At 35.8% G+C, this 22,599-nt stretch overlaps 1 protein-coding gene and 1 long non-coding RNA gene across 3 annotated transcripts in view; one reads left to right on the top strand and one right to left on the bottom strand.

Annotated features, from left to right (window-relative positions):
• Positions 1-2,334, top strand: LOC135691756 (uncharacterized). The gene has a single exon (XM_065209719.2). The coding sequence runs from the start codon at positions 760-762 to the stop codon at positions 1,684-1,686; it is 927 nt and encodes a 308-aa protein (XP_065065791.2). The 5' UTR covers positions 1-759; the 3' UTR covers positions 1,687-2,334.
• Positions 2,335-3,561: 1,227 nt separating this feature from the next.
• Positions 3,562-22,599, bottom strand: part of LOC135691761 (uncharacterized) — a 28,529-nt gene continuing 9,491 nt past the window's right edge. The window contains exons 1-3 of one of the 2 annotated variants that reach the window (XR_016144492.1): positions 19,374-22,418; positions 7,032-7,103; positions 3,562-6,219 (exon numbers count right to left, since the gene is read on the bottom strand). This is a non-coding gene — a long non-coding RNA (uncharacterized LOC135691761). Of the gene's footprint in view, positions 6,220-7,031; positions 7,104-19,373; positions 22,419-22,599 lie in introns of those variants that run through there. The other variant, XR_016144493.1, reaches the window with a different exon arrangement.

The following is a 22,599-nucleotide window of genomic DNA, read 5'->3' as shown; positions in this document are numbered from 1 at the left end:
GGATAAGGTCTGCCTTCACACCAGATGTCTTCTCCTTGTAGCACACCAAGATCTTTTTCAACTGCTCAACGTTCAACTTCTTTAAATCTTCAAGGGAATCGACAGTTTTTCCGCCAGGCAACAAGGTCTTGAATTGTTCCATAATTATTATAGAGTAATACACGTAATACGAATAGCCGGCTAACAAGTTGTTTTGGTGTGTCGGCAAGGAGCTAGCGTTGTGCGGAACAACGTTAGCCTCTTTTCCGAATCATGTCTCGCAATGACAATCGAATGTGAAAGGGGTCTATTGATTTTCAGCAAATAGAGATATATCATGTTGGATCTTGAAGCAAACTGGCCTGATCGGTTGCCACCTGCCAGCGGCCACATCCGGTTTAAGTGCGCTCATGCCAAATCGATTGTCACACAGTATAAATCGAGGAAAGTACGGAGAATCCTTTCAATCAAACTTATTGTCGTACCGATAGTCAGTGTTATGTAAGGTGGGATATCTTTATCGGCAATATTACACAAACTAGAAATTTAATTGAAATGATAAAAAAGAGATTAGAAGTAAAGATATCTCGAACGAAGTAGTAGTATTGTGCAAAAGTGCAAAAGCTTTGTTTAACAACAAAATATACTTTGAGTTGCCTATTGCGGTGTTTTCGTTTTTCGCATCGTAGTCTCGGACGGGTGCAACTAAAAGGTGAAGAAAATCATCAGAACAAGATAGGCACATACTTATCGGAAAGAGGAAGGATATCAAAGACAAGGATGGTAGGAGAAAATGGAACAGCACACCTTTGTCTGTCGCTGGCCCCAAACAACTTGGGGGGACAGAGCGCAATAATTACAGGAGCCATTATTATTTTATTTGCCTTTTTCAATATCCTGTCAAACTCCCTTTTGATTTTTGCATTGTACAAATCGAAGCAGCTACGGACATTTTCAAATAAATTCATTCTCATAATGACAGTGTCGGATTTGTGCTTGGGAGTTTTTACACAGCCTGTTACGGCGGCAATCTGGATATCAAGTAGACAAAGAAACTGCCTTGAGCTCAAATCTGTTGAATTTATGGTGATTTTTTTGGGATATATTTCGGCCTTAATGATACTTTTGATCTCGGTTGATCGGTACCTTCATGTTACAAAACCAGCCCGCTATCGGATGTTGGTGAATGCATTTCGAATGAAATTGTCTGTAGTTCTTTCAGCAGTGCTTGCATTTTGCTTTGCCTTAATCTTTGTAATCAATACCTCTTTCTACCAACACACTTTTCTTACTATTGTTAACAATTTTATGATGCTTTGTTTTGCAATATTAAATACCAAGACCCTTAAAAGCCTGGAAAGGCACGAGAAAAACACAGTCTTACGGTTAAAGCAGGATAAAAGCGGTCAAGAAGCCTCATGCCATCATAAAACAGCTCAGCTAACTGCAATTAAGACAATTCGATGGGTTATGGCAGCATTTTTCATCTTTTATCTTCCATATAACATTGTTTCAATCGTTTGGACTTACTTCAGATTCCAATTGAAAGTCGAACCTGGGATGACATTAAACGCCTTGTACCAATGGACATACTTAATCTTGTTTAGCGGGACTTTCATCAACTCTTGGATCATAATACGGGGTAATACAAAGTGCAGGAGAGTCATTTTATCGATCCTCCAAAATAAAAGCGTTGGTTTTGAATGAAAGGGAGAGTGCGAAAAGATTGGCATTTCCAAAATATCATCAAATCCCCAGTGGAACTGAATCAGACAAGCAGGATATGTGGTATCAAAAAAGGAGACAGAGATGATTTAAAACAATGCATTATTTAAAATATTGTTGATATTATTCGTTGCTTAATGTATATTGAGTAGTTATACCTTCTTGCAACTTACTATCGTTTTGAAAGCATCATCTAGTGTTGTATTGTCTTAATTGGCCTAAGAAGTGTTGAAATTTTGAGAAACTTTGTATGGAATTATTTAAAGATCTCCTACCTCCGTGTGCAACAGAAAAAACTTCAGCACTCGAAGGAAAATACATGGAAAACAATTTAAAAGATGCTATGATTTATTCCACATTATGCAGTGCTAGAACCGTTTTGTGCAGTGATATGATAACAAGTAACAGTGTGCATCGATAAAACTATTTGCACCCGTTATACGGCAAACGTTATGCATTTTCACAAATTTCAAAATTTAATTTCTTAACCAGTTCTCAATAACCGATTAACCAGTAGGTGATGAAATCAAAACTGCTTGCTGATTATATATTCGATTTCGTTTGTTTATAAACCAGCAGAATTTTCTGTCAAATTCTACTAAGCAAGAGTGATTTCCAAATTTTATCTCACCGAAGAAAACAAAGATACTATATTGCAAAACGATCACAGGAAAATAGATATAATAAACAGAACATTCAACAATTAGTTTATTGTTTTTGCTATTTAGTTACGAAGTTACGAATATGTTGATATTTAGAATGAACTTTTAAAAGTTTAATGACTTCTTGTATAACAAGTTGCTCTAGTTGAGACGTTATTTGCAATAACAAGAAAAATGAAATTGCCTTCTAGTACGTTTGTGGGAAAATGGCATCGCTCAAAAAGTAGGCAAAACAAAGGGAGTGGTCGGCAAGTTAGTTATGTCGTGATAAATAAACTCTTAAGAAACGTTGTGTATTAAAACTTCCTAAAGCGGCGTGGCGTGGTTGGCAAGTTAGGTATTGTTGGCAAACAAAGGGCGTGGTCGGCGAATTAGTTATGTCGTGATAAATAAACTCTTAAGAAACGTTGTGTATTAAAACTTTCTAAAGCGGCGTGGCGTGGTTGGCAAGTTAGGTATGGTTGGCAAACAAAGGGCGTGGTTAGCAAGTTAGGTATGTCGTGATAAGACTCCTATGTAACATTGTGTATTGAAACTTCCCAAAGCTTTTATAATCTGGAGTACAGTATTCTGTCAAATAAACAAACACTCTAAAAGGCGGCCACCTCTGACTAGCGGACAAATTTTTTTCCCCCATCGTCTTCTTTTCAAAGTCTCATAAAAAACTTTCTAATAAGTGGACACGTTATTAGCGAACACTCTAATTAACGGACACTCTAATTATTGTTTGCACATAATAGTCAATTTGGCTTTTTTTCCAATTAGCGGACAGTACACAAAATTTAGGCGCCAGCGAACAGAAAAATGAGACTTATGAATATTTTTTCAAATATTTATTATGAACACTTTGACACTTGACAATCTAGTTGGCTTTTTACAGTTTCAAGCCTCATTACAGCCCAGTTTACTAACTTTTCTTGTCCATAAAAGTGTTGTGTTACGCTCAATTTGGATATTTTTCTCTTGTTTTAGTGTCTATGTTCGACCCGGTAGTCACTAAATACCCAGGCTACACCCTGAGGTGGAGCCAGAAATCTTCCGACTGAGGGGTTGAAGCTTACGACAGGGGGGCTAAAATGACTAAAATATGCAATTTTTGTGGGTTATTTTGTCAAATTTGTTCCTAAAATAACCTAAAATTTCCTCCGATTGGGGGAAGGGGATTTATATGTTTTCGACTGAGGGGCTGTGGCCCCGTAGCCATCCCCTAGCACCACCACTGATTAAACTTTTCAAATACAAAACTGGGTCCATTTTCAACTTCGGGACTTGTATCGCAAGAATTTCCAAAAGGCGGATACTTTCAATTAGCGGACACCTGGTTCTGGCCCCGACGGTGTCCCCCAATTGGAGAGAATACTGTACTAAACGTTGATCAACGAAATTGATTGCAACATCAATAAGAAATCTGACAGTTTTCACCAAAATGAAATAATAGCTGCGGTTAGCCTTGTCATGAATTACTTGAAGAGAATACACAGTCTAAAGATATGCTAACTTGAGTTTCATTTATTTACAGTAACGGAGACTTTAATTTTTTGCGAAGAAGGAGTTTTCGATATTTCTAACATCACAGTGTGGAGTTGAAGAATCGCACTGACTTGAATTGAGAAAAATTGAAAACGGTTGCGTGAATGTGCAATACTTAAAAGGAATGCATGGTTGTATGTTGAAACGATTAATTGGCGGTGTCTGCTTATTAAACAGCAAATGTTTTGCCACCAAATCCCGTAAAATGGTTTTTGTTGATTCAAATATGGAAATTTGCTAATTGTCATAAAAATGATAAAATACGGTTTGCAATGTCCAAAGATTTCTAAACAGATTCTTCTTATTGCTGCATGTTGAGTGCAAACAAAGAGAGTTGAATTTAGCCCTTTGGTCTCAACAATATGATATCTTTGTATCAAGAAAAGACACTGTTTGCAAAAAGCTTCTAAAAAACAAGAGAAAGCACAACATTTCACGTGTTGATATAGGACATAAGGAAATGGAAAAAATAATAATCTGGCAATTTTAATTGAAATCGGACAAAATTTGTTTACTCTGGGCAAAGGTAAACGTAAAAAGGACTAATTGGGCAATTGCAGCAAAGAAATTGAAAAATATAGTATTGATTTGTTCAATACGTACAAGGGAAGTGCTTTGACGAACATGGTTGGTGAAAATGGTACTGCGTCCTTATGTATGTCATTAATCACCAACAATCATGGAAATCTAAACAAAACTCTTGTTGGATGCTTTGCGATTCTATTTGCACTTGTGAACATAATTTCGAACGGTCTTTTGATATTCGCACTGTGCAAATCAAAACAGCTTCGAACATTCTCGAACCAACTCGTCTTCGTAATGACCGTATGCGATTTGTGCACTGGAATTTTCGTACTTCCTGCATTGGGAACACATTGGATCATTGAAAAACAGAGAAGTTGCTTTGAGTTAAAATGTATGCAATTTGCAACGATATTTCTTGGATACACATCGTTTTTAATGGTTATTTGCATTTCTGTCGACCGATATTTTCACGTAAAAATAGGAATAAGGTATATTTCTTTCGCGAATGCTTACAAAAAGGCAGTGTTAGCATCAGTTTTTATAATACTTGGTTTTTTCATTGGAATATTACACGCAACATTCCTCTCGTTCTACTTTCTTGTTGTAATGGTAGTTTTAAACGTGCTTTTAACTTCATGGTTGCTTATATTGAATACAAAGACACTCAAAATCGTTGAACTTCATCAGAGAACAACAGTACTACGACTGCAAATTGGTAATCAAACAAAAAGTGGCAGGAATAGTGTCCCGAATGAAAAGCTCAGTGCTGCTAGAACGATTCGTTTGGTAATAGCAGCAATTTTAGCCTGTTATCTTCCACCCAACATGACAACTATTGCTTGGACGTACTTTAAGTTCCAGCTACAATCAGAGCCAGGAGTGACTTTAAACATACTTTATGAATGGCTAACTTTGATTGTTTTCGCTCAGACATTCCTGAACTCGTTTATAATAATACAAGGTAACAGAAAATGTCGGAGAGCAATATTATCAATTTTCAGAACGGACAGAGTTGATCATGAATGAAGGAAGGATTGATATTATCAGTAATGTTTTATGTTTTACATATGATTATTCTTTTCAATTTTCAATAATTTCTTTGAATCGGAATTTTAAAATGGGAAGCTGAATTGAACAGAAAGATAATTGTGTCAATAAACACTGCAAGGATGTGTCAAAAATCGACGAAAAACACCGGAAAGCGCTTCACTCCATCTTGAGCTAATGTTACATGATGGCGATTTGCTGTGCCTAAGGGGTAACCCACTATTGCAAAGAGCGTACGAGATTACTTCAAAAAAAGATTTCCAAGGATTTTCAGACAAAACGATAGGATTTCCAGCTAAGGTGTATGAGAAATTAATTGCATGACCCATGGCTGTGATATGGAAAGACAGAGATCTGTTTTCCTATTTTGGTGGTTTACTTTCTTCTATTGGTTTCCGCAAATTTTTAGTCTTAAAGTAGCTTGTAATTTACGTACATCAGCATGCAGAACGGCATGTCCTCGGCTTCAAGTCTATGGCTAGGCCTTAAGACTCTTCATCCCAGTTTTGCATCCTCCTGTACGCACGTCTCCTCCTGACGACTCAAGCCAATAGATCTCCTGCAAGGATTCTGTTTCGCTCCATTTGGGAATTTCGTCCCACGCAACGCCGCCCCACACAAAAAAGTGCAAAAAGCAGTTATAATTAAAACTGACTAGATATTTTGTTTGAGTGCACCACTTACCAGGTCTCCTGAGACTGGATAACTCCTCTGATACGTTCTGCCTGTGCACCCAAACACTGCTCTCAATCTAAAATTTTGCTGAATACTAAAATTGACGAATTCGGACCAATGTTGATGGCATGTAAGATTTTCATAGCCAGACTCTCAAATGGATCTAATTGCAAGAAAAAAGTTAAAAATGTGGATACTAAATGGGAGAACATATAGATAATTTGATGATCAAAAAATAGAAAAGAAATGGAATAAAAGCCAGGCATAAATAGCCCTATTATCGTACTTTATCAAGCAACCTGTCGATTTCAAAACTTTTCGTTCGTAAACATCACCAACAAATATTATTCAGACAAATATTTTTGATAATGAACATTTGATGTCAATTATGTTATATTTAGAGACACACAATTTTTAGAGACACTAATGGCTAGCATGGATATTATCCTGACCCGCAGTTTAAGGGCAAACTAACAATCGTCAGACTTAATAAAATGGGCAGTTGAAACTCAAACTATTCCGAATGAATGACACATAATTAGCAATTGACGTCAGCTGATTATAAGCTGACATTTTTTAATTATTGTTGCTGCGAACGGGAAATGTCATTTTTAGCAAACGAAAAGGCGTACCTCTCTAGAAAACACCCGGGATAACGTTTTCCTAAACAAACCATCCAAAGACAAATGATACTTTATTATCAGAACAGCAGACACAACTGATGGCAGAAGGCTTTTCACTTAAGAAGCCGTTTGGTTATGTGAATTGGTGATCATTCTTTCGCATTAAGTATGGGCTTGCCAAAGGATTTAAAATATCGATATAATCAAATTAAATGTAGAATCTATTTTGTTATTTGCTTAAGCATTTCGTACTATTGTTACTTACTATGGTGAATATTGACTGGCATTTTCATTGCTTTAAATCTTTTTCTACCTGCAGATTTGTTCTCGTTTCTATCTAAAAGAAATAGACAGTAATAAAATTCAACAAAATGTTCTTATGCATAAAAAGCAGATTATTATAGTTGTACCTTGTAAACGGTGGTTTTTGGAAGACAAACATCCTCCTCTCAAAGCTCTCTTCGAAATGTAGATTTAAATACTTTGTGTTTTTTATGAAGTAGCTCTATTAAAAGGTAGTCCGATCAAACGATTTCAGAATGGTTTTCTACTTGCACGAAATTCTTGTGACAGACTCTCTTTAATAAATTCTTCATTGAACAGGCGCAGACCTGGCACACCTCTGTGAACAGTTATTGCGTCTGCCTTAGTACACAGTTGAATAAAAAATCATTTGGAAAAATCACCCCAACACTGGCAAAATAATATCAAATTTTTGGATGTCATTCCATATCTTGAATTAATTGAAAGTTTGTGATAATGCTGATAGTTATGTCAAACCAAGATTTTATGCCAAATGCCAAATGCCAAATGATATCCTTTTATATCAAGTGTTTTCAATACCAACGCATTTATACTTAACCAAAGAATCCATCACCTCTGGTAAAAAACCTACTTAGTTCATACTTTTAAAACGAGGCTATAAAGTTTAAAAACATTCATGGCTCAGTAGCTGTAAGCTCAACTGGTAATGCAAGAAGCCGAGTATCCGAGTGGCTAAGGCACTTGACCGCCATGCCACAAAATGCCATCACACAATGCCACCACAAAATGCCATCACACAATACCACCACGCAATGCCACCACACAATGCCACCACACAATGCCACCACACAATGCCACCACACAATGCCACCACACGATGCCACCACACAATGCCACCACACAATGCCACCACACAATGCCATCACACAATGCCACCACACAATGCCATCACACAATGCCACCACACAGTGCCACCACACAATGCTACGACACTGCCACCACACAGTGCCGCCGCTCAGGACGATGCGCCCCACAGCGCATTTCCCAACGTTCGATATCGAATACGCGACTAACCTTTTCCTTTTAAGGAAAGAAGCAGGCCTCAAAATGCTAAAGTTCGGGGTAGAAATTTATGAAAACGATTATTGATCAGCATATTCACAAACAAATAGATTATCCTTGTTATTACATTCAAGTAAAAAACATTTATTTCCGATTATTATAGAACAAACAATCAATGAAGAAAATGAGATTAAGAATATTGTTCTCAAAATTTTAGAAGAGTCGTTTGAATTAAAAATTATCTGTAAATGAGCTGAAAAATTCCTTTCATTAATTATCGAAGGAGACCGGTTCCGTTTAGAATGTAATTAAAAGCTGCGATTTTACGAGCTATATCGACGAAAACCAAGCATAAAATTGATTTCCACTGAATGATTTCAAAAAACAGCTTCTTGCTGTATAAAATCATTAAGGGAGAGCACTCAGTTCTTCTCAAAACTTTGCTCTTAATGATATGTTTTTCAGATTGGACATCATTAAGTGAAGCAATGGCAAGTGACAATTTCTGAAGAACTAAAGAATCCGCAAGCAGCTTGATCGATAACTGCCTTACAGGCAACCAGTGGCGAAGCTGGCCTTAAGTCAATGGTCATGCTTTGTATGGGAGAGAAAGGGGATGGGGGTCTGGGGGCATAGCCCCCAGGAAAATTACACACAACCACACCCTATAGATGCTCGGAAAAGGGGGGTAACGCCCTTTTTAGTATATTGAATCAAATAGCTCTTGTTTAGATCGCAATCAATGATGTCAAGGACTTCAACATCTAAATGTTCTTTCCACCCCATTCTCCAATGTTGTGTTTTGGAAATACCTTTGGGACAATGTTTTTGAAAAATTGTGCATTTGAAAAACCCCAACAAACACTACTGATCATACTGGAAAACATTGCAGATGAGAGAATATTATATCTACAAATATTTTTCAAAATCTAAACTTTTGATAAATCAGCTTATTTAAATCAGCAAGGGCTAAGAAATATCCATTCTCTTACTATTGATTATTGACACTTTTGATGATGTTTCTGAATTAAGATGAATTAGGCAAGATAAGCCCTCAGTGATAGGTAGGCCCTCCCTTGTTTATGATACAGGGAATTGTGGGATGCTTGTTTCTTGGTTCAGAATTTTATACTTAGCTTCAATTTTATAAGCTTAATTTTTACATATCTAAAACAAATGTATCAAGGATAGTACTGTTTAGCATATACAAAAAGTTTTGACCCCTGTATTTAAGGTGTAACATGCCATAAACATCAACAAGTTAAGTCCAAGCCCAACATCAAGGGCTTTCCTATAACTTTGGTCTTCCATGTTTAAGAAACCCCATAGTTTTCCTGGCAACCGAAAGCCCTGGGGAAATCAAACTGCATTGAGAAGGTTGGCTGTGTGGAAGCTACATATATAGTGTGATTAAAAATCATTTCTAAATTCTATCCATCAGCAAATTATAGTCAAATATCCAATAACAGGCAAGTTCCAGAGTGCAATTTCATTATCATCATCAAGTCATGGTGTAATATTGAATAACAGGCAAATTACAGGGATACAATACATTTGCATTGCATAGGGTACAATGCAAATTACATACATGTATTAACAAAAGTTATAGAGTAATATTGAATAAACAAGCAAATTTAAGGGTACAATTTCATTTATCAACAAAAGTTATGGTGTAATATTGAATAAACAAGGAAATATAAGAGTACAATTTCATTTATCAAAAAAAGAGTTGGTGTAATATTGAATGCAGGCAAATTTCAGGGTACCATTTCATTTATCAGCAACAAGTTATGGTGTAATATTGAATAACAAGCAAATTGCAAGATGCAATTTGAATTTTATTTTATACACAACAAGTTATGTTGTAATATTGACTAAACAAGAAATTTTTAAGAGCACAATTCTTTCTATTAACAACAGGTCTTGGTGAAACATTGAATAAACAGGCAAGTTTTCAAAGTACAAGTTCGTCCCTCTCAGCAACAAGTAAGGTTGTAATATTGAATAAACCAGATAGAATGGACAGGCAATTTCCATCCATCATGTAAAATTCCATCCATCAGCAACAGGTTATTGTGTGATTTTGACAAAACAGGAAATTTTCAAGAGTACAATTCCATGAGCAAGAGGTTTTGGTGAAATACTGAATACACAGGCAAGTTTCAGGGTACAAGTTCGTCCATCAGCAACAAGTTATGGTATGATCAGCAACGTAGTGGTAGGATTCTTCATCGATAAGGGTCGGCCTTTGGTTTTCAATTACAATTTTGGTTTACAATTACCTTGCTCAGCCACACGCAAGTGATCCCTGTAGCAGTTAATAAACAATATATCTCTCGGAAATAGCTTCGATTGAATTTCCCCACTCCCTTGCAGCAATGTTTCTCAGCTCACAAGTAGACCTTAGATACTTCATGTATGGGAGATTTAGGTCGGTCATGCTGAAAAAAATGAGCATGACTTGGGGTCCAAAATGGGCCAAGATAGCATGCGCAAGATAGAATTCAGCCAATCAAATCAGTGCTAGGTTTATGATTATAATGACGAGGTCATGCTATTCCAAATGAGCATGACTTACCGCAGGGATACCAACTGAAAAGTCATTGAAACTCAGCCGACTCACAGGAGCGGTTGGGCTCTCTGAGGAAAGAAACCCTATGGCAGGTCATGCTCTCCAGAATGAGCATGACTAACCACAAGGGACCAAGGTAGGGAAGGGCAGTGAAATAATAAGAATCAACTGGACGAATGGAGTTTTGAGGGTACTTTTTCAATAAAGAAAAGTTTTAATCATTATAATAAATGTCTTTAGCTCTGAAAATTTTTAGTCATGCTCAGCATGACCAGCATGACCGCTAGCTTCGCCACTGCAGGCAACCTTCGAATACCAACACTAGTAGCAAAATTGACAATATCCTAAAAATATTAAGAACTGCTGCTTATGTTCTGATTTCCCCTCTGAACATCATATCAAACTCGTTGTTAATCTACGGTTTTTATCGATCAAAGCAGCTTCAAAACTTTTCTAACAGACTAATACTAGCAATGGGCGTCTTTGACTTATGCTTAGGAGTCCTGGTGCTGCCTGTCCAAGCTGTACATTGGAAACCAAGAACAACACCGCAAACTTTGGTCATGAAATTAACCGATTTCATGTTCTTAATCTTCAACTATACTTCATTTCAGCTACTTAACTGCATAGCAGTTGATCGTTACATTCGTATCACTAAACAAAGGATTAAAGATCGCATTTAAACGGATCTCGTTTGGTTTTCCTGGTCATATGCTGTGTTTTAATTGCCTCTGGAATAGCAACATCGTACATGCTTTTAGCATCCTTTTGGCAGCACCTTTGTATTATAAGCTGCAATACGTTTATTGTATTCGGATTGACTGTTATTTACACGAGAATGTACAAAAATCTAAAAAACCACCAACTAAACATAGGTATGCGGCTGCAGCAAATCAGCAACAACAACAACAATAGCAACAACAACAGCAACAACAATAACAGAGGAGTGCATGATGGTGATTCCCCTGCAGGACAGCTTTCTGCCGTTAGAACAATACGTTTGGTATTGGTGGCTATATTCTTGTGTAACATGCCTTATAACACCATTTCAGCTGTTTGGGCCTTTTATCAGTTCCAATTGAAGCGAAAACCTGGAGAAATTTTGCAAATACTTGTTACTTCAATACTTTTTTTGGCAATTTGTTCAACTGCCATACACTTTTGCAAGGCGGTGGTGGATAATGCTTAGAAAAAGATTCAAAGCAACTTTAAGAAAATATCCAGAGCTTCGTTAAAATTAGATAACGTTTCAAAATTCGTGACAAAGTATTATGACCAATCATACAGGCATAAACAGTAAAACAGCAAAATTCCATGCCTCTTTGATTTTACACCCAAGCATAAGATATTTCACACTGAAAGGCGTGCTTCAAATTTTAGCCTGCATTTTTTCGGGTTAAATCCGAAAGTTTGAGCGATAAAAGTGGTGTCTTTGAATTTTGCCCTTATAATCCCATGTCAAGTCAATATCCGACATTTATGCTATGGGGTAAACTCGACAGATTTTAAACTGGCTAGCTCTGCATGTATAAAATGCAGGCAATCATGTTCTCTCTTGTGAGACATTCCATAGGAAAAATATTCAATGGTACAAAATTCCAAAATGCTTTTGAAGATGCTAATATTTCTAGATACACTTAGGCTGCTCATCTGACCTGACATTCTCAGAGTAAACGTCAGAATAATGAAAGAATGAGCTAAGCTTGGAGTTCTGTGTGTATGAATTATTTATTCATGTCTAGTTGTTGATCGAATTGGGCTAATCAGGAATGCAACAACATCGCTGTTAAGTTTGTCTTAATCAGTGATGCATGCCTGTGGGAAATGTCAGCAACGCTGTCCAGCAATGTCAGTGGATACTATTTGAAACAATTTTGATACCAGTTCAAATTGAAGCTCAAATTACTTTTACAGTAACATAATTTACGACAGTGCCGTCAATTTTCTGCAAGATTTTTTCTTGGTATATCTCCCTCTTCCGTTACAATCTTCAAACTCAAATATGACGAGAACACTTGTTTTATGAAAGCTGAATTTAAGCCATTGAATGTGGTATGTATTTCAATAAAAATAATGTTGAAGAATTTCATGATGAAAATAATTGATTTACTTATTTTCAGACTTGTTCAGGCATTAGCACTTAGTCATTACAATGGTCTTTCTTGCATATGTTTGAATTTATAGATTTTATTTCTAGCTGCAAATTTTGATCCATCGTTTGCTAGAGAATTGACCTTCTCTTTAGCATCTTTGAAGGTGTTCTTCAGATCCTCGTTTTATTCTAATTGCTGATCATTTTAAAGGGCTCGTTTGACAGTACAGTTGTACTTTTAGCAATTGCAATTTCATTAACTTTTATTTTATTTCTTGTTGATTAAGATTATTTAACTTGAAATGTTATAGTGAGATGTAATTGGGAATAAATTACGTATCCAGTATAGCAACTACTCGCAATAAATCTTTAGTCAATGTTACTGTAAGAAAGCCAGCAAAAATCATCTACATATATATTATCTTAGATGTATAGACAAGAAGTATAATTGCAACTGCACCATTTCAAATGCAGCCTTTCCTTGAAGATCATATAGCATTTATGAACACATTGAATGCAAGAGGCCAAAACTCAAACTTGAGACTTTCTAATTAAAGGCATCTAATAGCTAGTCTTGAAAATAATTGGCTTTGATAACATGAGCATTAAAAATTGTTAGTTTGCTCCCTACTATAGTTTGATGCATGGATATCAAGAAAACGCTTTTGGCCTATCGACTTGCATTTCAAAATTGACACGTTTGAATGTTAATTTAAATGTTGATGACGCAAATGTTAAGACAACATGAAATGCTATTACCAACAAAGACAACTATGTAAAGCAGACGAGTAGTTACAGTTAACTCGTCAAGATTTTAGCATTTAATTTGTTTATGTTGCAATCAAATGGACGTTCAATCAACATCTCTTTTATTATAATCAAAGGAAAGTGCCCTTGTTTTCAGTCTAAATACAGCTTTATTATTATTTAAGCTTCTAGAAAGAGTCACAGATTCGAGGATCATTTGTCTTTTATCCAGGAATGAACCATTGACTACACATTTCTGGAGATGAATACTTGGCCTATGGCTTTTGCAGCGCTCTTTGAAAAATATTAAAACGAGCCAACAGTTGATTTAGCACTGCTTCCAAACGTATTATGCACAGTTTATATTATTCAGTCAGAAATTTAAGCGCTTAAAACCATAAAATTTCTGGCCCTTCGATGCAACCTTTTAGTTAGGAGAGAAAGCGCGATGCTTTTATCTATTGCCAAACATTTCAAAGTAAAAACTATAATGAATAAGGCAGAAATTAAAAAAAGCTAATTAACTTGCTTTGTCGAAGAAGAAAAGCAGAGCTAGTAAAAAGAGGTTTCACAAACCTTTCAACAAATTGACCAAACAGGGATTTTTAAATCTTTATAAAACAGAGCTAACACAGCAAACATTAAATGCAAATTTCAAAACATTTTGGCGACAAACAAACAATAATTTCCGTATTTCTGCTTCTTGTAATTAAGAAAAAGTCGAAAAGTTTAATTGCACGGTTATAAACATTTTTCGCATGATTTTTGAATTGAAATGAATTAGTTAGAGTTGAACAAAACCCAGAGCTGGAGATAAACAAGTCCTGATTTCTTCAAATCTGATCTTTTCAATTCTGATCTATAAAGACATACTGAAGAAAAAGGTAGCTATTAGAAGTATACCAAAAGACAAGTGTTATTTTCACTAAATCTGTTGCGGGAAGTGAAATTTTCTGGCTTCCGACTGTCAAAGAGCGATTCATTTTTCATTATCATTTGAATATTATGAACTTATAAACAATTGCAGAAAGACAATATTATCAGATTGAAGAAACTCGAAAGAGCTTGATCAAAGAGAATTGCAGCATAAACTCAGCACTGGTACAAAAATGCAAAATTGGTACGTAGCTATATTTATCTCTGCTGCTTTTATAATCCTCTCTCTTCTAAACATCACATCAAACTCTTTGCTGATCTATGGACTACATAAATCCAACCAGCTCAAAAATGTTTCTAACAAGCTTATAATGTCAATGAGCATCTCTGATTTATGCATTGGAGCTCTTGTTCTACCTGTCCAGGCATTACGTGTTTTGCCAGAAATTACACTGGATGCATGGATTATGAAAGCAATCTACTTACTGGCACATTGCGTGACTTTAAATTCAGGTCTTTTACTGGTCTGCATAGCTGTTGATCGGTATGTTCATGTCACTAAACCAAGGCTTTATCAATCGGGTTTAGACGGACGTCGACTCGCTGTCCTTGTCATGGGCTGTTTTGTGACTTCCTCTGCTTTTACAATCACGCATATACTTCTAGAGTCCTTCTGGCAGTATGTAGTAATTGCTATTTTGAACATTTCTCTAATGTCCGGACTGACCATTCTATACACAAAAATGTATAGAAAACTCCAACAGCACCAAATCAACTCCCAGACGCGATTGCAACAAATTAAACACAACGGCCTTAACAACAATAACAGAAGAGTGGTTAATGGTGATTCCCAGATATGGCAACTTTCTGCCGTGAGAACCATCCGTTTAGTGTTGGTGGCCATTTTCATTTGCTATTTGCCCTATACTGTCATTGCAACTATTGGCAAATTCTATACGTTCGAATTGAAATCACAACCAGGTGAAATTTTTCGAATTCTCTATGCTACATGTACCTTGTTAATAGAAGGATCAACTGTCATCAATTCTGTGATCATAATTTACGGCAACACAAGATGCAAGCGAGCCATTTTGTTGCTGTTTCGCTGCACAGCAGTGCCCAGTGTTTGAAAGAGAATTTGGGTCAACATCAGTGCTGATGGGAGAGAATCCTAACAATCCATTTAAATATATAATGTAAATGGAGCATATATAGACACGGTTGATAACTTCATGCCTCAAATATCATTTGATTAAGCTGTTCTTACTCTGGAAGAAATGAAAAGTGCGAATCACCGGATGACGTTAGAATATCGTTATTTTGTCACAGCTGTAACGTCACCATACAATAGCATAGTATTATGCCTTAAGTATTCAACCAATAAATATATACACATATACACACATATTAGGCCTTTAGTATATAGAAAAATTTGAAATACATCAATATTGCTAGCCAAAGACATCAAAATTACGCAGTCATGGCTCAAAAGCCATTTGTAGGCATTTCAATTGAAAGAAAAGAATTTAGATCTCAAAAGGTATGTTCTGGGTAGAAATTCGGAATTGTTGAGCCACAGTGCTCAGAACTTCCTCCAATCGATTTCTCAAACAGAGAATCTTGACATCTTCACATAACAGAGGTAGCTCTTGATTCTTTTAAACTTTAAACAAGAATACGGTCTAATAATTTATATTGTTGATGCATTCAATTATGATTTGCGCACAATCAACGACTCAAATGCAAACAAAGAAAAAGAGAAGATCATTTTAGAATATTACGCTGTGCAATGAGGGAAAAGTAATTCGGATTATTGATTACGAGTAAACAAGCTCAAAAAACTTTTAAAGCAATGTTTGAGAAGTTCCAATCCATTTACAAAATAACAAGTAAACAAGTTATATAAAAGAAACCCGAAAATAAAGGTGCGTTCTACTTAATGTCTTCAAGTGACAGTTTTCGCCGTTGACAATGATTGAGGTAGGACGTTAAATCTCTCACGAGACCATAACTTCCAACTAGCAAAGAGACGTTTTCATTTCTGAAGATCTGAAGAAACTGGAAGCAACGAATCGATCGATAGCTGATTTATAGACAACCGTCAATTGCTCACACTGGTAGCGAAATGGAAAACATGTACGTAATAATCTTAAAAACTGCTGGATATGTTCTGATTTCCCTTCTGAACATCATATCAAACTCACTATTAATATACGGTTTACATCGATCAAAGCAGCTCAACAATTTTTCAAACAAGCTGATACTGGCAATGAGTGGCTCTGATTTATGCTTGGGAGTTGTTGTGTTTCCAGTCTTTGCTGTGGACTCAGTACAAAGAATAGAATATCAAGCCTTGAAAACAGTACTTTTCATGGCCAATGTCTTCACCTACACATCAGGTGCGTTACTGATTTGTATAGCAGCAGATCGTTATATGCATATCACTAGGCCAAGGCTATACCGATCGGATGTAAGCGGATCTCGTTTGGCTTTATTGGTCGTGTGCTGTGTTTTATTTGCCGCAGCTATAGCAGCATCGTACATGCTTCTAGCATCTTTTTGGCAGCATCTAGCTGTTGCCATTTGCAATACGATTGCCATTTGCGGGTCTACAATTGCATACTTCGTCATTTATAGAAATCTAAAAAAGCACCAACTTAACGTAGGTATGCGACAGCAGCAAACAAACAACAATAACAATAACAACAGCAACAACAATGGAGTTCGTGATGGTGATTCCCCTACAGGACAGCTTTCTGCTGTAAGAACAATTCGTTTGGTATTGGTGGCTATTCTTGTGTTACGTTCCTCAAAATATCATTTTAACTGTTTGGTTATTTTACCAGTACCAATTAAAAGAAAAACCAGGAGAAATTTTGCAATTGCTGATAACTTTAAGTACTTTTCTGGCATTCTCTGCAAGTGCAATAAATTCTGTGATAATAATATTCGGCAATTTAAGATGTCGCCGAGCAATTACGTCACTGTGTCGTAAAATGGTGGTGGTAAGTGCTTAAAAAAGAATGCAAAACGGCTACTTTATTTTTTTTGGGTTGAAGCAAAATGAAGATGGACCATTCTAGATCAATATGAGAATTATTCGGCTTTTCAACGCAAATCGTTTGTTTGGTTTAAAAAAAAATGCACCATCATCGCAACTAACTTGTACATATGTGTAGATTACATTTATTGATTGTGGATCAAAAATTACTTATCCAGATCATTTCAAGGATTTCAACCAGGACGCTTATCTGAAGCAGCTATGGTTAAGATATATTTGACGAAGAAATTTTCTTTGCTGTTTCTAAAAGAAATATGTATTCGGTCTCAGTGTCCGTTAAAATCAGTGCAGGCAGTTGCAAAAGATTTTTATCAATCATTTATTCATCATAGATTATGTCAGTAAAAGTAAACTGAGTTCAATAATTTCAGATTCTTAAATACTGTTTAGAATACATTTGCAATACATTTGCATGATGTTTTGGTAATGCAGGTTTTAGTGTTTTGTGCACCGAATATCATGTGATAATGTTTTGATTACCAAAATTACTAACCAATTGTTTCTTTTTTATTTCTTCTATTCTTTTTCTTCAATCATCCACAAATTATACTTGAAATTTTTTTCGACATTTTAAACGTTCAGTATTAGAATGTCAATAGTTGATCGCTTTTTACATTGGTTCGCGAGAAATACAAATTTCAGTTTTCGCAAAAATATTCATTTATAATTAAACAAAGTTGTTCTAGGAAACGAAATTGGAAAAAAATTGAAAGATTATTAAGTAACTTCATTATTCAAAGCAAAAATCCAAACAGTTAACTTTTGAAAAAGCTAGAACTTGGATTCCATTTTTTTAACCTCCATTAGCGGGTTGGCATGAAAATGTACATGCAGCAATATGAATGTCCTTCCCTGATCCTTTTGAAGCATTCAAACGAAAAAAAAATCACTTGACAAAACTATCACGAATATTTAAAGGATTAGATACATGCATAAGTCTCACTGTTTGCAGCTGCGGAATAACTCCTCAACAAGTTTCTGCTGGGTAACATACCTGCTGGAATTTTTGTATTTGTTTAAATGAAGTTTTAACTTTTGTATTAAAAAATCTTTTTTTGCAGTCGTTGTTGTTATTTTTGTTGCTGTTGTTGTGGATGATGCATTTATCTTTGTTATGTTCTACGTACATTTTGCTGGTTTTTTCTTTGTTCAAGATTAAAAAAATTGAGAGTCGTCTATACATTATTTTAAATGTTTTCGGAAATATATTCTCTAGATTAAAAGATTGAATACATATGACTCCAAATTTAGAAATAAATGCCATTAAAATTAAGAAATTCTCAAGAAAGAAGCAACTATTTGATTTTTCAAAGCTTTTAGAATCTTGAATACTCAGTGTCATGACTAATTTTGATAACAAGAATAAAAAAATTTGATGAAGAACTTTGACTCAAAAACAAAAACGTTTTCAATTCTCAGTGAAAATATACAAGTGACATCCTCATTTTGTTGTTTAGAAAAATAGAAGAAATATGCATAAGCGTTTGGAATCTTTTATTGCTTTACATGTTCAATGATCAAAAATTATTGGAATCATTTGGTGAATTCCAACTTTTGGCACAATCAGAACATCTACATATTTGTTTCTCATACTCAAGCATATTGCGTAGGCCACGTGGTTTAGCGCAAGCTGTCGGCCAGTCAAGTTTGGAGCCCTTTCATCAGAACTCAGTAGTAACCTACATACATACATACATACATTCATGCAAACAGACTAGTAGATGGATCAAGTTTCACAAGATATGTATCGAAAACTTTCACAAAAACTCAAACCAGTATTGTCGTTAATTGATGGGCCTCGAGAATCAACCTGTAAAATATTTCCTCAACATATGGAGATAGTAACGCCCTTTTGCAATATTACTATGAAAATATGCTTCTCTCTTTGAAGTCGCAAGTCTAAAAGAAAGTTGAAAGTATCAAATAAACTCACCATCAGCTTCAAAAGCCTAATCCAGTTTATTCCGTGGTACTTCACCTATTTCTGTTATTTTTCCATCAAACGAAGAGAAATGTGTACCTTTTCTCAATACGCAAATACACAGCAAAAGTGCAAGCATATCTTTCTTGCATTTAGGCCGTATTATTATCAGGCCAGCATTGCATTGTAATGTTCGCGCCTTTTTGGTGGCAGCTCAAGTCCACGCATTCAGTCCTTTTATAGCCCTCATGGGGATCCGGCATTGCCTCATTTAGGTGTTTTCCAGTACGAGAAAATTTCTTTTTTTGTAATCATACCAGAGAATAAAACAGGCCGCATTGAATTTATGCAATGCTCCAAAAACACTCTTTCCTATTTATGTATTCGCAAATGCCCACGTGCCTCAGATTCATTCCTTTTGTCTTGAATGTATCGTTTCGTATGCCAATTGGTCTTTCAATGAACAAAAGAAGAGTAACTTTTGACTACTGTAAGTTTTGTCGTAGAAAAATATGAAGTATTTTCTTTAAAGCATAAACGTAGGGACAAGATCTTAAATTCAAATACTACTTCCAAAAAAAAACAAAATATAAGCTGCTAACCCCAAAATACCAGCTTTTAGATTGCTTGACAAACAGCTGAATTATTTCTATTTCAAGTTAAGCATTAAAACAGGGGTTACCGTTTCACACGAAGTTGGGTGCTATTAATGGATAAGAACAAGAATAGTAAGAGATAGGAAATGGAAGGAGCAGGCACCAACACGATTCTCCCAAAGCATTCAATTCCATGACACTAGCTAAAAGAAGACATCAGTATAAGCTAAAACCAAACGTAATTTGCACAGTTCTTATTATTCAGTCAAAAATTTAAGCGCTTAAAACCATAAACTTTCTGGCCCTTCGATGCTACAATGCCCGCCAAAAGTGTTGGAACAGTTCAATCATCTTTCCTACTAAACGTCTCCCCTCCCCCCATATACAATGTGGGATTGCGACTGGGAAATGACAACAAATGTATACTAGCGCGCAAATTTTGTAACACATGTTTAGCGACATGTTCATCCTTCTTCACAACATTGTATAAGGGGGGGAGGGGGTTCCGTCTGCTTGAAAAAGGGAAATGAACTGAAAAATATACATTTATTACGAGTACAATCTCGGTGTTTCAACTACTTTTGGCGGGCATTGTACCTCGCAGTTAGTCGTGAAGGAAAGCAAGAAAACGCGATGTTTTGGTCTATTGCTAAGCATTTCCAAGAAAATACTATAACGAATGAGACAAAAATAAACAAAACCTAATTAACTTGTTTTGACATAGAAGTAAGGCTGAGCTAATTAAAAGGTTTCAGGGGCTCTTCAAAATGAATTGGCCAAGCTGAGATTTTCAAATCTTTCTAAAACAGCGGTAGCAGGGTAAACATTAAATGCTGGTTTTAAAAAAATTACAAATTGTTGGTGACAAACAAATTAGAATTTCCGTATTTCTGCTTCTTGTAATTAAAAAAAAGTCGAAAAACTTATTTTCCGCGTGAATTAAAAATTCAAATTAATTAGTTAAACAAACCCAATGCTAGAGATAATCAACCCTGATCTCTTAAAATCTAATCTCTTCAAATCCGATCTTTTCAAATCTGATCTTTAGAGGCATGTTAAGGAAAAAGGAATCTAAAAGACGTTTAATTTAAAAGGAACGTTATTTTCACTCAAAGCGTTGCAGGGCAGTAGAGTTTTCTCATTTCCGACTCTCAGAGAGAGAATTATTGTTCTTAATAATTTTGAAATTGTGAACTTATAGACATATCCAGCAAGATAATTTCATTCGATTAAAGAAACACGAAACAGCTTGATCAAAGAGAATTGCTGCATCAACTCAGCACTGGTACAAAAATGCAAAATTGGTACGTAGCTATATTTTTCTCCGCTGCTTTTATAATCCTCTCTCTTCTAAACATCACATCAAACTCTTTGCTGATCTATGGACTACATAAATCCAACCAGCTCAAAAATGTTTCCAACAAGCTTATAATGTCAATGAGCATCTCTGATTTATGCATTGGAGTTCTTGTTCTACCTGTCCAGGCTTTACATTCGCTGCCAGAAATTACACTGGATGCATGGATTATAAGAACAATTTACTTACTCACACATTTTTTGACCGTAAATTCAGGTCTGTTACTGATGTGTATAGCTGTTGACCGTTATATTCATATCACTAAACCAAGGCTATACCAATCTCATTTAAACGGACGTCGGGTCGTTGTCCTGGTCATGGGCTGCTTCGTGATTTCCTCTGGATTAACAATAACTCTAATACTTCTAGAGTCCTTCTGGCAGTATGTAGCAGTTGCTAGTTTGAACATTTCCCTGATGCTCGGACTGACCATTCTATACACAAAAATGTATAGAAATCTCCAACAGCACCAAATCAACGTCCAGACGCGACTGCAACAAGTTAACAACAACAGCCTAAGCAACAGCAACAGAAGAGTTGTGAATGGTGATTCCCAGACAGGGCAACTTTCTTCTGTGAGAACCATCCGTTTAGTGTTGGTGGCCATTTTCATTTGCTATTTGCCCTATACTGTCATTGCAACTATTGGCAAATTCTATACGTTCGAATTAAAATCACAACCAGGTGAAATTTTTATAATACTCTATTCTACATGTATTTTTCTAGTAGAAGGATCAACTGTCATCAATTCTGTGATAATTATTTACGGCAACACAAGATGCAAGCGAGCCGTTTTGTCGCTATTTCGTGGCGCAGTGGTGCCCCGTGATTGAGAAAGAATTTTTATCAGCATTAGTGCCAATGGAGGAGAACCCTAACCAATCACTTAATTGAACTCTCATCAAAACTGTTTCATATTCTTCAGAACCAAGATGGCTAATTCTTTATTTCCACACTGCACAAATCAAAGAAACTACGAAAAACTTATTCTTATCACGACAGTGACAGATGTAAATGTATCTATTTAAGAACATCTTAAATCAAGCTTAATCTTCGAGTTTTTTTTTTGACAATCACTTTGAAAATAGCTTTCAAGAAAGCAAACATTTGAGTATGCTGAATGAAGCTTTTCGTCTGACACTCTTCAGAGTATAAAACATCCGAACATAGACTGATAACTGTACGCTAGGAAATATATATACCCAGTTGTGGATCGAAATAGGCCAGTCAGAAACACGAGCCCATGACTGTTTAGGTTACCCAATTGGCTTCCCAATAGCGGAAT

The sequence above is a fragment of the Rhopilema esculentum genome, chromosome 13 (genome assembly GCF_057945365.1).
Source record: "Rhopilema esculentum isolate cy_ngs chromosome 13, ASM5794536v1, whole genome shotgun sequence".
Taxonomy (NCBI): domain Eukaryota; kingdom Metazoa; phylum Cnidaria; class Scyphozoa; order Rhizostomeae; family Rhizostomatidae; genus Rhopilema; species Rhopilema esculentum.
Note: the sequence above shows the minus strand (reverse complement) of the source record. Positions and strands in the feature narration are given on the sequence as shown.

What these genes read in the sequence shown, in the direction of transcription:
- LOC135691756 (XM_065209719.2), top strand. Translation starts at nt 760, where the DNA reads ATGGTAGGAGAAAATGGAACAGCACACCTTTGTCTGTCGCTGGCCCCA.